Below are 16,974 nucleotides of genomic sequence, written 5' to 3'. Positions count from 1 at the left end.
AATCAAAAAAATGCAGTGCCACTTGACAGAGGCTTCTAGTGTTAGCTGGTTTGTCCCTGCAGATTATGAAGTGCTGGAAATGTCAAATCCAAATGTCAGGTTTGTTGGTGTGTACTGACCTGGAGCGCGGTAATGTGGTGGGGGCTAGGTTTGGAGACTCCTCTGGGTCTGTCTGGTCTGAGTCAGAAGGACCCTCCTCCACCACCAGAGTGGGCATCGCCCCACTGCCTTGCAGCATGGACACCACCTTCTCATGGGAACAGTTCCTACAGAGAGAGACAGAACAAGAGAGCGAACTTGAGAGGGATAGGAGTAAATTATGTACTTTTGGCTATACAGCAGATGGATTGGAGTAAAAAAAATGACAACACGACTTCTAATAAACTGAGGAAATCACGTAACTCGTACAAGAGAGCAGATCCTTATATTTTTTGGCCTGTGATCCTTGAAATAAAGATATGTACTGTAGTTGCAAAGATCTACCAGTTTTAATCATTGAAACCGAAAGAGTAAAGAAGTAGAATTATCCAGTAATTTCCACAAAAAAAAGAGCATATTACAGAAAAATATAACATAACTTTGTGTAGTTTCTTCAGTTTTCCTATCTTGTTAATCACATTGTGACTCCTAGTGGGGGTCCTGATAGAAGCAATATGCTTCCACACAAATCTTTGATACAGGCCACATGATGATATAATACAAAAATGTTAATTATTTGATTCCAAAAGTATAATTGTGATCTCATGACCAAAGTTCACATAAGACTGTGAGATACTGTTGAAAGCTCACAAAGATTTAAGTTAAGACAATATTTCCTAAATGAGACTGGTGAACTAAGTAACGAGAATAATTAATTATTACTATCATTATTACAAGTATCTAATTTTCCATACACCATATGCTAATTTTAAACACTGAAAGGTCCCACATATCTTGTACTTTATTTTCTTTCTCTCTCCCTGGTGAGCGACTCTGTTTTGCTGATCACCTCCTACTACCGCAGCACCGTGTTATCAGGGAGCGCAGCAAAATTATACAGCGCCAATCAAATGAGTACATCAGGCAGCCATGGGAACGGCTCTGCAATTCTTCCTTCACATGGCTATCAGGGTGGCAGAATGAGTAATACTGTTTCTTCACACAGCTCTGATTGATATTGGCTGATATATTGGCTGATACTGTATTTGTGGAGTTCGTATAGGTACAATTCAATTTCATCCACACTGAATTTCTTATCTGCACTCCCACACTTGCTCTCCGAAAATCCAGAGGCAGAAGGTCAAGAAGTTGTTAAGTCCACAAAATAACGCCGACTACTCCCACAAGAAAAGTTCTGTTTATGTAAAGGCTGTGTTCACGTGCATCGCCCCGTACATACATACTGTACCTACACACACACACACACACACACACACATCACTTTCTTGCCAAGAGTTAGATGATTGAAGATTGATAGCACTTGTGTGAGAAGCTACAGCAAGCAGCCAGTTAGCTTAGCTTACCACAAAGACTGGAAACAGGGAACCGGTGAACCCTGCTCCATTGCATTAACCCTGTAAAACCACCACCCTGTTTTTACTAGCTACTAGCTGTTTGCCAAAAGTTGGATAAGAAGATCCTAAACTGTCTCATGTATTTTTTAACTAGCCAGGCAGTCTGCAGGTATGAGAGCGGTAGTGATGCTCTATGCAAGAAAGTGAATAAGTGTATTTCTGAAAATGTATAATTATTCAGCCTATTTCCGGTACATCTGGCCCAAATTAGTTTCCAATTAGGTTTATGATGTAATTAATTTTTTTTATTGTACTCGTTTCTACAATGAAATCTATTTCATTCTGGCTTTAATACTTCCAATATCAGAGGAGTTAGATGTGATCATACAGGTAAAGCTACATATTTTTGAGGCTTTATTTTCATGGCTGAGACTTTCTCCTGAAGATCACAGACAGGAAGGAGACACAATGAACATACTGCTTTTACGTTGAAGAACTCAGCAGATGGCTTCTCCTGGAGAAAAGAAAGCCCTGATATCTCCACATATACTGATTAAATTCCAGAACTTGGACAGCAGGCAAAACAAAATACTACTACAACTGCCACTGCTAATAATAATCATAACAATAATGATGATGTTACAAACCTCATATCCAGTCCATTGAGGAAGAGGATACGGTCGCCTGGTTTCAGTCCACATTCCTCGGCAGGACTATCTGAGAGGGAAACAAAGATGGCAGAAAATCAAACATCAATCAGAGATTGAAAACTGATCCTGGCACAACCTCACCAGCTAACAAGGTGCACTGAACAGACGGGCACAACAGGGAAAGATGGTGACTAATGTGATGCTGTCAATCTGTGTATGGCATCCAACAAAGCCCATCAACAATGGAGAAACTCTCTGTGCTGAATCTTATTACGTAAGGAAATAGCGCTGTCAAAACAATCCTCGTGGAATCTGTTCTGACTGCACTGTACCCGTCCGCCGTCGCCTCCTCATCTGTCAACTCACTGTTGAATACTCCTCACATTGAATGTCATGTCATCTTTTTTTTTTTTATTACCCAAAGTTTGGATGTAACAAACTCTTCATGTGATAATGTAGCGTGTGCAGGCTTAGGCACCTTCACAGGCCACGAGTCAGACTTTAAAAAATCTGAGTTTGTTGTTTCCTGGTTATCAGTAAAGGATCTGTGTACAGATCACGATGAGAGACATGCTATCCACCCCCTCTATCTCCATGTCAACCTCCATAAGGCCCACTGAGTCAGTCCGCCCCGGCCGCTTCAGCACATGATGGTGGGAGATGATGGTGGGCGGGAAGGGTGCCGTCATCATCAAACACACATAACACACGCACACACACACACCTCCCTCCTCACCGAGGAACCTGGCAAATTCCCTCAACGGCAACTTCACAGCCTCTCTTGTCTGCTACTTTTGTTTGGGAAAGCACTAACAGTTAATCAAATAAACTTCCACTGCTGCTGGAAATAAAAAGTAATTATGTATTATGTTCACCAAAAGCTCTTAGTAGCAATTACCCTGACAAATATTTAACAGTGAGTTTAGTTTTTATGCCACTAATATCAGCTGGTGGTATTGTATCCAAAACATAACACAACTGCAGGTTCACTGATTAAAAATTAAAACAATAAGAAATTCTGCATGGCTGACCCGAGGAAACCAATAAACATAGCTTGTTTTGATGTATGTGTAGGGAAAAAGCTCCTGTGTTACGTATATGTACGTATATTTGGTTTCTTGACAAGAGGAGAAGATTGTTATGAGGTAAGATATATAATATAAGATCAATACGAAGCTACAAGCAGCAGCCGGTTAGCTTTGGCTACTTTCCCATAAAACCAAACAAATGGTTTCTTTTAACGTTTAAACGTATGTAAAATGTAAAGCTCAAGATATAACATTTTAGTTAGTGAGCTTTAGAGGTGCTGGTAGGTGGATTATGTTACCTTAAGTCAGTCCAGCTGTTTCCCCCTTTTTCCAGTCTTTATGCTAAGCTAAGCTATAGGCTATAGCTTCATATAGTTTCATATTTACCCGACAGACGTGAGAGTTGTGTTTTGTCTTCTCAAAATGCTGAACTATTAAAGACATCATTTTGATATTTCTATATAATGGCATCTGCTATCATATCTTGGTTGTATATCCTGCTCTGTGGGCGTCCATTAGATAAACTAAAAGAAATAAAAGGTAGAAGAGGGAGCCTTACAAGTGGGGTAAGATGCACTTGTGATAAAATGTATGTGTAGTGCAAGATGACAAACGATATGAAAGTATGATGTGATATACAAAATGTCCTTATTTATTTTATATCTCTATTTGTGGCGGTTTGAATTTGTATCTGTAAATCCTTCTAATCCTTCTATTATCGCAGTATGATGTGAAAAAAGGAAATTGGGAAAAAAAAAAGAAGTTGAAGAAAACTCTAACTCCAGATAAAAGTCTGTGCCTGAATGCGACTGCGTAGTACTGACTGCTATATGTGTCTGTTACTGTACAGTACAGCCTGTTCTGAGAGTTTTCCTCTTAATAGTTCATTGGTGAGTCAGACAGATCCACTTCCTGGTACATTCATAGTCACACACACAAACACCTCCTGATCACCTTCAACCCTCAGCGGCTGGCACCACAACAGACTCACCCACATTAAACACATCCCTCCCTCGTCGGCCAACACAGAACAATGTTTGGGTCAAACCACCACGCACAGAGAGGAGGCATCTATCAGGACTGTACTGGTTTTAATGTAGAAGCAGTACCTGGGATAACAGAGTCGATGCAGACGGGAGCGTGACCTCGCAGCGTGAAGCCGAAGTTCTTCTTCCCCCTGTAGACACGAATGACCCTGACGAAAGACAGGAAGTGAGATGAACAATTAAACAGCAGATGTACAGAGTCGTGGAAATAATCTTATGACTTATTATATCAGTGGAATAAAACATTTGCGTATAAACCTTGGCGAATACACAATTTAGAGTTTATTTTTCTGGTTTTCACTTAAGGTCATTCTCAATCGTCCCGTTTCAACTTGAAATGCACCAAATTACTAAACCAATACACCAATAAAATACTACTTCAGTTTAACTTAAAACATTTTTAACTTTAAATTTCTTTATCTATTTTCTCATCGATCCACTAACCACTATCAATGTGTCCAGGGCTGCGACTAATGATTGTTGTCATTATCAATTAATATAGCACTTATATTTTTTGATCCATTAATTAATAAAATAGGCAATAACATTTCAGGAAAGGATGAAAAATTCCCAAGAAATTCCCAAGAAAGCTCTCCAAATGTGTCCAACCAATAGTCCAAAACCCAAAGATATTGAGTTTAAAAGGATATAAAACAAAGAGAGGAGGCAGAGTTTGATAAGCTGGAACCAGAGACTGTTTGGCGAATGACTAACAACTAACCAATGAATCGTTTCGGCGTTAATTGTGACGTCACTGAGCTACGCTGACGTTTAACAACCGTTCTGGGAATGGACGGGGAACCCAGCTGTTGGAGCACTCGCTCACTGCTGTTTACAGGGCTGCTGTTTTGATTTGTCATTTCCTGTAGGTGGGAGTCTGAACAAGCGGGGGTATGACGCTCATCTTTACTGCAATCCAACTTTGTGATCTAGGCTGGTAACGTGGCTTTTTTCTTTTTTTGTTGTAGTTTTCCTCCACATGTCTTTCTCCGAGTTTTGTTTTTAAGCTTCCGGCCTAAATAAAAATAATTCAGGACACTCAACAAAAAGCTTTGACATTTTGCTGATGATGGTGCTTCGCTTTGTACATGGTGGAACATCCCGTTACATCAAAAATAAAGCATACTGTCTATCCACAGCTCGTTGCCATGGAAACGACTCAAGGCAACACAGCCTCTGTATGTAAGCAGGGGGGGGAGACAAAGATGGGAGAGAAAACAGACAGATCTATTCTTTGATAGCTGTGGTTACTGGTTGTTATGTAAGACGAGCTAAATGCAGATGGGAGCATTGGGTGCTGCTGTGTGTGTGTGTGTGTGTGTGTGTGTGTGTGTGTGTGTGTGTGTGTGTGTGTGTGTGTGTGTGTGTGTGCAGAGTGTGCTGGGCTGTGCAGCCACAAAAATAACTGCAGCATCAGCCTTGAGCACACTTAACAAACTGAGTGTCTGTGTACTTTTACATGGTTTAACACGAAGCCGTTGAGCCAAAACCAAATGAATCAGTCGGTCACTACTTAATGAAACTACCGAGGCAGCAGCTGCTGTCCAACATCTGCCTGAAAAAAGACATTTGCCAATCTATAGTGGTTGATTTTGAGTATCTATATCAATAGGCCATTTTGTAAACAGGATATAGTAAAAGATCATTCACTGAAAGTAAATTTTTTTTAACACATCTGGGAGTGGATTCATTCAAAAACATGTTATATCTCTAAGGACCAGCGGAGGATTTATGCTGCATTCACATGGATTCAGGCAGACGGCAAACTGGATGTCATGTTAGTGGATGAAAGCAGGCTGGTGAAATCAGGTGAGGTCGAGTGAATATTAGCAAAGGTCCCGGTATCTGTTCCGAAACAACCCCCTCGTCTCACTTTCCCATTCCAAGCGTGTAGGAGAAGCTATGGTGGCCGATAAATCCTAGCTATCTATCTATGTATGTATCTGGTTTGTTACAATGGAGACTGTACAGTGTTACACAACACAGTTTTTTTTTTTCAGTTCAGGGAAGGCACCAGCATGCAGCAACGTATTATTGTGACTCTGCCACTTACAGTCCACCACATAATGTAACCTCTCCAATTTAACACAATAGGCTTGCCTCCTATTGTTGTGTGCCCTGCCGATACGATTACACTTGACACATTCAGGCACACATTTTCACTCCTGTGTGGATGAATGGAGATCTTGAGGTTTATAGTTAGTTGGCTTAGTGTGGGAGTGTGGGAGTGTGTGAGTGCGCTGCCACCCCTGTAATCCTGCACTCCGCTGCGGTGTTATTAATTGGACAGTCGTGTAATCAGTGTGTTAGTGGGAGGAGGATGAGCGGCAGAGGTTCAATGGTCAGGGGCTCTACAACATTGCAGGATTAACACGTTGAATAGGTGAGGAGATACACACACGCAGGATGGAATTTTAAGTTTTAAGCAGCTAAAGACGTGGTTATTTGGCTAAATGAGCACTTTCTAACTTACATTGTAGGGTGTAAAAACATCTTATATACACATATTTTGGGTTTTCTAAGTGCAGCTTTGTGACGTGGCTCAGGAAAACAAGAGCTTTAGGATGGAAAAAGAGAAACTGTCCTCTTTTTCAAAACCGTTTTCAAAACAGTCTGCCTGTAAATGTCTGAATAATAAAGTCAACATTTGGCTGTTGAATTACGTGTTGACATTAACCTGTTGGTAGCCTGGTATCCAACAGTAAACAACACTTAAAACAGAGCCAAAGAGACTCATTACAAAAAACAACAAATTAGGACTCTTATACATGTGCGCTCACCTCTGATTAGGTCCGATGGGGGGATGCGCTGGCATCCCCTTCCTTAAACCTCTGTCTCTCTCCGTCTCACCCCTCCCTCCAGGTTCTCCATCTCTTGGCACCGAGCTGGCCCGTTTGGACCCGTGGTGGCGCTCAGAGTGATCCTCGCTCCGACTGCGGCGGATTCTTCCATGGGGCTCGCTGATGCTCTTGCTGCGGCAGATTCGGTTGATCACGTTCTGGGACACGGCCTCGTCGAAGCGCTGCCGGTGCTTCTTGGGAATGAAGATTCTAGCGAACATGGTGGCATGTGAGGAAAATAAAGGGAGCGATATTAGTTTTTGTCCACAAGAGTTGACTCAGAGAAAAGAAAAAGAGTAGGAAAGAAGATGGATCTACATCACAGATCCACCGCGATCCATTTTGCGGTCCCACTGAAATAAAAGCAGCAAGTCAAAGATCCAGCATGAGGAGGGATTAAAAAGTGATTATCAACTCAATCGCTGCTGAAATAAGTCCACACCAATTCAGATCAACAGGCTTCCTCCTTCAAGACTCAATTCAAAGAAAAGAAAAAGGCTTTTGATGGAGAGAGGTGGTCTTTCCCTGCTATCCCCACAGAGAAGAAAGAAAGAGAAGTTGAATAGGAAGCCGGAGAGAAGAGGTCTTTCTCTGGAGGAGAGAGACAGTGAGGAAATCTTGGCGTTACTTGCTGCTTGCTGGAGTCTCACTGCTGCAGCGTGAGGTACCAGAGCCAGAATACAGCAAGAGAAAAAGGTGTGGGAGTGAGCGAGCATGGGATTTCTCCTCTGCCATCCCTCTCTCTCTTTTTCTATCTACAGTATCTCATTCTCACTCTCTCGCTCTCCCACACTTCCGTCCACGCCTCACCTCTGTGTCAGTGTGAGCACAGAGCAGGCAGCTGTCATCATCTTATTGACCTGAGACCTTATCAGTACTCCCATTTTGATGAAGAAGCTCAACCCACTTCAGCTTCATGAGATAAAAGACAAGCAAAAGCAGTAGGTGTAAATAGTTCACTCTAAATAAATCATTCTCATTTCAATTAAGAGCCCAGTATGAGCTTTGCTTTATAATATAAAAGCTCTTTTTCACTACATATTAAAAACAGCAAGGGGAAAAAACATCACCAACCCCACAAAAGGAGCTCCATTGTCTTATATAATTCTTGAAGGGGTAGATTTTTTATTTATATTAAACTTTTCTTAAGTTGGTAAACCTGCGAGAAACCAGTTCAAAAACTAACAGTCCAAATCGGTACAGCACAGGTCAAAATATGCTGACTTTTATTTTAAAGAATGGGTCAAAATCTCAAAAGCTGGATCCTACAATCCCCATAATGCAACTTGATCAAATATTTCATTAGACCCTCCCTGCCTTTCTTACCGAAGATTTGACGAGCTATATGCCACTTTAAATATGAAGCTACAGCCAGGAGGATAGATAGCTTAGCTTAGCATAAAGACTGGAAACACAGGGAAACAGGTAGCCTGGCTCCGTCCAAACCTCTAAAACTCACTAATTAACATATTACATCTTGTTTATTTAAGTTGTACAAAAATTCAAGTATAAAAATAACATACCAGAGAGAAATGGAGCCAGGCTAGCTGTTTCACACTGTTTCTAGTCCTTCTAGCTGTACAGACATGAGAGCGGTATCGATCTTCTCATCTAACTCTCTGCAAGAAAGTGACAGGGCTTTGACTTTTTACTCAAAATTTGAAGAAGTGTTTGAAGTGTAATGTTAGAATTCGAAATGTACGGTCTATAAGCGTAACAGACCATGCAGAGATTCAGTCGACTTTGTACAAAGCAGCCGTCTAACTCGACAAACTCGATTGCTAACGTAAGCTTGAGGCAGTCAAACAACGTCAAGTGTACAACCTCGTCTGACCCCTACTATTCGGCATACTCCTTCTACAATGTAGTTATATATTCTTAGAAAATGTACGTAAAATGTCCAATATATCAACACCACATCTTTTTCTGGCCTAAGAGAACCTAAATCCCAGCTGATACATCCGGAGAGTCAGAAGTTGATTATTTGATTCCATGTTTGTGTAAATCGCAGTGGCACTAAGATCCAGCTGAGAGCGGAGCACCGAACACAGAACTGCACAAACAACCTTTTTGATTCCCACCTACACCAGTCTGCTGTGTTCTGACTCGCTGATTCGCTGCTGATCTGCTGATCAGATGAATCAGCCATTAGCAGACTGGGTGTAGTGTTGTCTGTGAAAAACAGCACCAGTGGAGTAATTAGGAACAAACTCGCTGATAGACACAAGAAGGAGACAACAGCTACCACTGTACATGTACATGAGAAGCTAATTAAGCTGCATAAAAACAACTTTGACAGCTAAATAAAGAAATTAGGACACACACTGTACAGAGAGAAAGAGAGAGAGAGAAAAATCTACATCACAGCAAACGTGAGGCCCGGCAAATGCTCATTTTATTATCAAGAGTTGTTTAAGCACTTCTATTAAAATGGTACTCAGGTAAATGTAGAGCACCTCCAGCCCTGTGTCGTTCCCGCCGTGTGGCGTATAATGAAATCTCATTTACACGTGGAACCTAAAGGTCAGCTACTGTGAACAGCACTGGTTGCCTGTATGCCTCGTTCCTGAGGTATGTTTAGTAGCTGTACAGACAGACCTATACAATAAAAATCTCATTATTTTGGAGTTTAGAAACAATGTAATAACAATGTAATGGCTGATAATAATTTAAAAAAATAAACACATAACTTCTTGTTACTTATCAGTTGAAATATAAACAGACATAGACATATCTGGGATACTGACTGATAATGTCGGCCATGCCACTCTAGATCTAATGCATGTTAAAATTTTGCTAACCAGGCAGAAAGGTTAGTTTCTGTCCTTTTAAATATATCATTCACTATGTTTCGCCTTGAAAGGATGGCTTCCTCTTTTGATCAAACTTGTCGGTAAGTAATCTCTTTATGAGATGTTCGTACACGCTGTGAAAAGGTCAGAGATATTCTCCATAGATGAAAGATAGAGGTCCATAAACTGAAGTCTGTGAAGTCCATAAACCTGAACTGCTCAAGCAAGTCCTCTTTTATTATACAAAGGAGATACAGCACCTTGCAAAACACCACATTAAAACTCTATTGCGTGAAAAAGTCTTATACTCCATATCTCAAAAGCATTGAAAATACAGAATACAGAATTTACAAATGTCCAACTTTGGGCCCCCCAGTGGTAGCATTAAAAAATACACCGTAGTAAAGAACAACGTATGCTGCTACCCTCTTTACAGGAGCTCTCCATTCAGCACCACAACAAAACAAGTTTTTGACATGATTCTCCTGCCTCCTGCTTTAATTATGCATTTTTCCTGGCTTCCAAGGGCTCACAGCAGATTCAGTTGTGTATTGCAAAATGACTTAAGGAGCCTACTGAACACTTATGAAAGGGGCCAGCTTTACATATTAACATCAGTTCAAGACCAGATCAATTAGTTGTTATGAGGCGTACCCCTGATAATGTCATGGTGAGGTAATCAGGGTTATTGATTTCAGCTCAAGACATTTTTTATTGAGACAACTTTTAGCAGAGAGACTGTGTTACAAATTGGGGTTGTGGAGTTTGAAAGACATGGGCATTCAGACAGGGATGATCGAATGAAAAATGTTATCAAGTTGCATTATGGGAAGTGTGGGATGTAGGGCTTACTAGGGGGTTAAAGGTCAGGATATCTCAGCCTCTGGTGCTTCAATTTTGACGATTCTTTTTTTAATCTGGCTCACGAGCCTCCCAACTTTATGGGAGTGGATTATGTAATAACTGGAATGCCCCTTTAAAGAGTTACTTGGCACCTCTGGTTGAAAGTTGGAAGTCTGTTTGACCTCTAACAGCATCACTAATGGGTGTGGTCAAACTTGTGCTCTGACGCACCTGCAACCACACCCAACACACTGGCACCAACAGAGTGACTGACACACTCTGGAGTACCCCTCTACATCAGTTAGTTGAGAGTTTTAAAGAATACAGAAACTCTACCATTGATTTATAATTGCTCTATAATCATTGGTCATTTTGTTGAGCTGATATAGCTATTTAACTTATATTTCTTCACATGTAGCCTCCCTGTTGTTGGAAAAATGCATAATAATAGTTCCAAAAATGTTTTCTCTTCAATAATATTCCAAGTTTCCCCCATCAGAATGATTTACATAATGTTAATATTACATCAAATGACCAACACATAGTGGCTTTGAGTTACCAGTACCAGTTCCCTTTAAAAACATGCACCATTTGTTTTAATTTAATGTCATCACTCGTTTTAGAGTAACTGCCACTTTTAGGAAATGGTGGGTATTTCATTTTTGGAACAAATCTGCTCAGTTAAAGATATAGGCCACATATTCTTAGCCTCGCTGTCACCGTCTCTGCAGATTCTGATCAGGTTTGAGGTGTACATCATGTCATCATGCAGCCTGAGACAGTGCTGCAGACTACTGGCTACAATGAGCAGACTCCTGAGATATAAATAAATGTTCTGTAGTGATGTAGGTGTAGCTACCCACACAGTCCTTCACTGTTTGCTATCTCTGCTTCCCTGCTATTTGTCATCTATTCATATCACAGTGCTAATATGTCTCTGTCTCTCACACAGTACATGTCTGTGTTAGGATGTGTGTGAGTGTGTGTGCGAGTGCGGTTTGCTGCTATCAGATTTATGCTTTTATAAATGCAGATGTTCATCCACCGCAGATTGCACAGCCATCTGTTGAAACAGCCACCTCATCACAAAAAGTTTTCCGCGTCAACTCTTGGAAACTAAATGAGTGCTCTGATTTGACCTCATTTATAGAGAACAGAGATCTATAATTATCTGAAGGAGGGTTGTGGAGGAGGAAGCAAGAAGGGAGGAAGGGACGTATTTCTCAAAAGGGAGGAATGACAAGCAGAAAACTACAAAGAGGAGACCTCATTTCATTTTGAGTGTCCAGATGTGGCTTAAATGCCAAAAGTGTGAGACCGATGCCACGTCTGAACACATGGAGAGGTGTCAAATAATGGACATTTCTTTGGAAAGCATCTTTCTTACATGATCTATTTGTCCTGCTTCTCTTGAACACAGTGGTAGGTAACAAATTTAAGGATAAAGCCGGTGGAATTAAAAGATAATTATATGATTTCAAATCCGCTGTGAGCATCACTGTGTGGCTGGTCTGCATCCAGGAACTTGTAAAAGTAGATGATTAAAAACTGTGCTGGTATAAAAGGTCAGCACGCTGGATTAATGAGGCTAAGAATACATGTGATCAAAGTATGACCATGTTCACAAAATCATAAAAGGGATGCTGATAAGGAATGAAACAGAAAGTAAGCTGAAATAAAAGAAAAAGGGGCAACACTTTGATGATGTTACATAACATATACAGAGTTCCAGGTTTAAGCATGACTGCACAGTGTAAATTAAAAGCCAATTTGACTATACTACTACAGCAGTGGTGGATATGCTTTTTCATACAGTACATTAAATGTAATTGGTGACACTATCTGCTGATGCTGTAAGTGATGATGGTTCTCAGGCTGAGTACTGTGACATCTTTTCAATTATATCTTTGCAAAACTAACCTGACTACTACTATATAAGCTTAGTTTTTTGGAACAGGTCTAAAAAAACAACATCCACAGAGACTAAGACATGTTTTTTATTTTAACTACAAAAGCAACAACACTACATTTCTGCTTATAAATTTACATTAAAAAAATCAAAAATCATCATCAAGAGTCTACAGCCATGCTGGCTGCTCCGTGTGGATGTACTAAATGCTCACATGCTCACAGTGACAATACAGTATAGCTGAGGGTGTTGGGAGCATGTATTTGATATTAAATACCAAAATATTACAGAAATTGAGACTTTGATCTGGTGATGATTGTGGCATTGTGTAGTCAGACGGTCATTATAAGTTATTACAATTAATCCTGAGGGGGGCGTGAATGTGTGTGCTAAATCTGGGGGAAACTAAAAACCAAATATGTCAACTTCATATAGATGAAAATCCAAATCAATATCTTGAATATCTGTACAACATGTAATGGTAATTCATTCAGTAGTGGTCAAGCTATATCAGTCTGGACCAAAATGGTGGATCAACCCAACTGACCGCCACTGCCATCTCTGAAGCCATGGATGGTCCGTTGTGCTTTTTGTTGGTCACATAAAACAGCACCTAATTTGGTTGTGTGTGTTGATGAAAAGAAACAACTTGCAGTTATGAATGCACTGGCTTTAGTATTGTTTGTGCTCATCACCCACTTTAATGAAAACAGTTTGCAAGGCGCTTGAGAGCCACTAATGTTTCTAAGCATGTGCAGTGTAGCAACTCAGCAGGAACTGCAGCCACTGACTCCAGCAGTTAGGATTAAACACCATCATTATCAGAACTATTGAAAGAGAAAGCTTTGTGCACAGCATAATCAACCTTTGATCACTCTTTTTCCTTCATAGGGCACAACTATCACTGCATTTCTACTTAGCTAAGAAGGTAGACTTTGAAACAAATCTCCATGATCATATTTCCCATGCAGTTACTGGTAGACATCAGAAGTGGCTGCTATTTTACACACACACACACACACACACACACACACACACACACACACACACACACACACACACACACACACACACACACACACACACACACACACACACACACACACACACACACACACAAAGACTTGATGTAATACAGGCAGATACCGTTTAAAAGGATGTAATCTGAAAAATCAACATTCAGCTCAAAAGCATTCACCAGCACAAACAGATACACACAGGCACACACCCTCAAACACGTGGCAAGAGATTACACACTAAAAGCAGAGCATCACTCATCCTAATGACTTCAGTCACTTAAGAGACAATAGCACAGTAGTGTCCCTTTGTTTTACAACTAGCAGTCTCCATCCAAGAATGGTCGCATCACCTCCAACTACATGAACACGCTGTTGACGGCTCATTTGAATTAATAAATTATAGATACAAAACTCAGAATAGCCTAGAAGAAAGCTTAGAAAAACAACGGGGGAATAGATGGTTTCGAAGCTTAAAACATCAGATATCAAACATCAACAGCAGCTGTAGTCCTGTACCGTCTCTGATTGCATTAAAGATTCACTCACCTCCCACTTCACATACATAATTACACTGATGGCACTTTGTAAAAGCAGTGCAGCTGACAAAAATGCATAAACTCCCTCACAAACAAACACTTTTCATAAAATCTTACTATTAACAACACACAAAAGAACGGAAAGGTATACTCACCCCAGACAATTCATCGTTTTAGCTGTCACCCATATCTCAGAAATAAACTAAACCTAAGCACTAAGTTGCACCACCACGGATACACCTACTGCTTCAACGTTGCTTCTCTGTGGGGGATTAAAGATATGGTGGGACCTTGGTGCATGCGGGAGGCTGTCTTTACCAAGTGTCAAGGGAAAACGGTCACCACACAGAGAGAGAGAGAGAGAGAGAGCGGGGAACAGCCCGGGCTCTGAGCAGAATAATGAAGAAGAAAATCCATAAGAGAACAACACAAAAACCCCCCTCAGAGAGAGAGAGAGAGAGAGAGAGGTAAGAGAGTTGTGAGATGGGTGGGGAGTGCAAAAACCACAGAAAGGTGGCATTAATGTTATTACTGGCGCTCGTGCAAATAGGAGTGTCCATTATACAAATACCAATGAATTCTCAGTCGACAGAGTTTGAATTATTCATGACCAATTTTAAGGCAGAAAAATCCTGTCGCGTCGCGTCATTTCAGGTCGGGAAACAATGAAACTACCTTAGCACTGACTTCCTGCTGCTGGAAACCCTTCCTACGATATATTAATACCATTAAAAAAGAGTGGTGTAGTAGTGGAGGAAGCCAGTGTAGTAAGAGAACAAAAGGTTTGATTGGCTCTACTTGAGGAAGAAGTGCAATCTGTTGACAAACCGTCTGGGGATTCACAGTGCTGGTCATTCTGGCGTACACGACTCTGGCTACCTAAGTGGTTATTCACGTTTAGTCATCTGGCGTTACTCCATCTCATGGAAACACACTGCCACACACCTTCAAAAAACCTGTTGGCTGTAGCTCCAGGTTTTTTTTTTTTCCTAAAAAAAAAAAAATTATGTTTTCATGAAGCGAGTACTCAACTCAATCTGTCCATGGCTCATCATCACAGGCACCTCCATGCTGTGAATTCGGCTCACGTCGCCAATCCCCATTTACTGTAGAAAAAACTTTAAGCTTGGGCCCCTCTATGACAGTTTAGTCTCTCGGTTTCACTAACACTGATGACACTTTAAGCGACTTGGAGGGTCAGTGTGGATTTACCCCGGGTGGCAGATGGGGCCCACCTAAACCTAAAGCGGAGCTCTGAAATGGCTGGCAGCGAACGAGACCCCCCTCTAATCCATCCTGCCACAGAATGAGCAACAGGAAAAGCCTGTTTACGTGGTCATTACAAATTAAATCCCTGCAGATTATTTTACTTTTCACTAGGTCTTGAAAAGGACAAGTGAGGATGTGTGTGGGATACAACACCAAGACTGGGAGTAATAATCGAACAACACTGCCATACTGCCTGTCTTGATTTGCCTGTCCACGGATCACAGCCTGTAGTAGGTAATGTACTTCTTTAGGAAGTATTTGCCCTATTTGCCCAGGATATGGCTTTTTATGGTCAATGGTTGGCCACTTTCACACAGTTTCAAAGGGTGGATTAGAGGGGCCAGGCCAGAAACAAGAATCATGCTCTCCACTGAATAAGCAGCCATGTTTCTACGGGCAGTTTTTACTAAACTATGTTTGGCAGTCCATTGTAATGGGGGCTCTTACCTGATGCTGGAAATGAGCTGTCGATGCTCATCAGTTGTGAGTATGTCGGGCAGGGCGGAGGCCAGCCACTCAACTCTCTTCTCTGTTGCGTACTGCTTCAGCACATTGAACAGTTTCTCTTTGACTTCAGGTTCATCACCTAGAATCTGCTCAACCTGATGGAGATTGGACAGCGGTGTTAGAGGCTCAGAGTAGTTTGTGGACAGCAGTAAAAATTAAAAAACAGGGGGACATGCTGTCACCTAGTTTTACACAGTGCCTGATTGTTAGCATAACAACACTTCATCTGCAGTTCGAAAAACACAATAGCCTTACACATGTTACTTAAGTTTGGACTTGAGTCAGACTTTGTGTCTTTGGATATTTTGTCGTCCACTCTGCATTGTATGAAATTCCATAGGAAGGATTTAGCAGAGCAGAAAATATTACTGTAACAATTTCAAAGCCTTTTGGAGCCAGGCCCACTTCAAACTTTGGCAGAAGTGTTTTGGACATTATTGAGAAAATACATTATCAGGCCCTTCAACTGCCGAACTCAACTGTACGAGGTATCAGGATTAACCTGGACTCAGCTGTTAGTGTGCACCTAAACATACCTTCCTGTTGAACTCCAGAGCTTTATGTTTACGATCCAGTCTCGCCCCTTCTCCTCCCAGCTGACTGTCCTCTATGCTGATGCTGTGTTTCTGCCTCGGGGCAAGGCACAGCACCCCCAGACGGAGCGTCCGCCCCTGGGAGGCCTTGATCAGCGCCGCAGCCATTTCGTGCTGCCTGACGGGGATGCCGTTGACCTCCATGACGTAATCCCCGGCCTTCAGACCTGCGCGGCCGGCTGGAGAGCAAGGCGAGCAGTCCTCCACCAGCAGGGGACAGTCTCCCACGATGGTGAACCCGAAACGACCGTCCGGACCGGGTATGATGTCCATCTGAAATTATAATATGAATTTACTTTAATTTATGAGAATTTGCCTAAATGTTAGACCCAAGAACATACCCCCAAAAGGATCAGTCTCTCTGGATATACTGTTATCGTACTATCACATGCAACTCCACAGACATTAACCCCCATATGCATTACTGCTGCGATTGATTCAAAAGCTGT

At 41.4% G+C, this 16,974-nt stretch overlaps 1 protein-coding gene across 11 annotated transcripts in view; it reads right to left on the bottom strand.

Annotated features, from left to right (window-relative positions):
• Positions 1–16,974, bottom strand: part of grid2ipb (glutamate receptor, ionotropic, delta 2 (Grid2) interacting protein, b) — a 38,143-nt gene that overhangs the window by 15,867 nt on the left and 5,302 nt on the right. For 8 of the 11 annotated variants that reach the window (XM_051416890.1, XM_051416894.1, XM_051416895.1 and 5 more), the window contains 6 exons: positions 16,469–16,798; positions 15,873–16,027; positions 6,998–7,267; positions 4,281–4,366; positions 2,141–2,210; positions 120–266 (listed from right to left, as the gene is read on the bottom strand). In XM_051416890.1, the coding sequence (XP_051272850.1) occupies positions 120–266; positions 2,141–2,210; positions 4,281–4,366; positions 6,998–7,267; positions 15,873–16,027; positions 16,469–16,798 (1,058 nt within the window). Of the gene's footprint in view, positions 1–119; positions 267–2,140; positions 2,211–4,280; positions 4,367–6,997; positions 7,791–14,311; positions 14,536–15,872; positions 16,028–16,468; positions 16,799–16,974 lie in introns of those variants that run through there. The other 3 variants (XM_051416898.1, XM_051416900.1, XM_051416899.1) reach the window with 3 other exon arrangements.

The sequence above is a fragment of the Dicentrarchus labrax genome, unplaced genomic scaffold (genome assembly GCF_905237075.1).
Source record: "Dicentrarchus labrax unplaced genomic scaffold, dlabrax2021, whole genome shotgun sequence".
Lineage (NCBI taxonomy): Eukaryota > Metazoa > Chordata > Actinopteri > Moronidae > Dicentrarchus > Dicentrarchus labrax.
The sequence above is the reverse complement of the archived record's forward strand: the minus strand, read 5'-3'. Positions and strand labels throughout refer to the sequence as shown.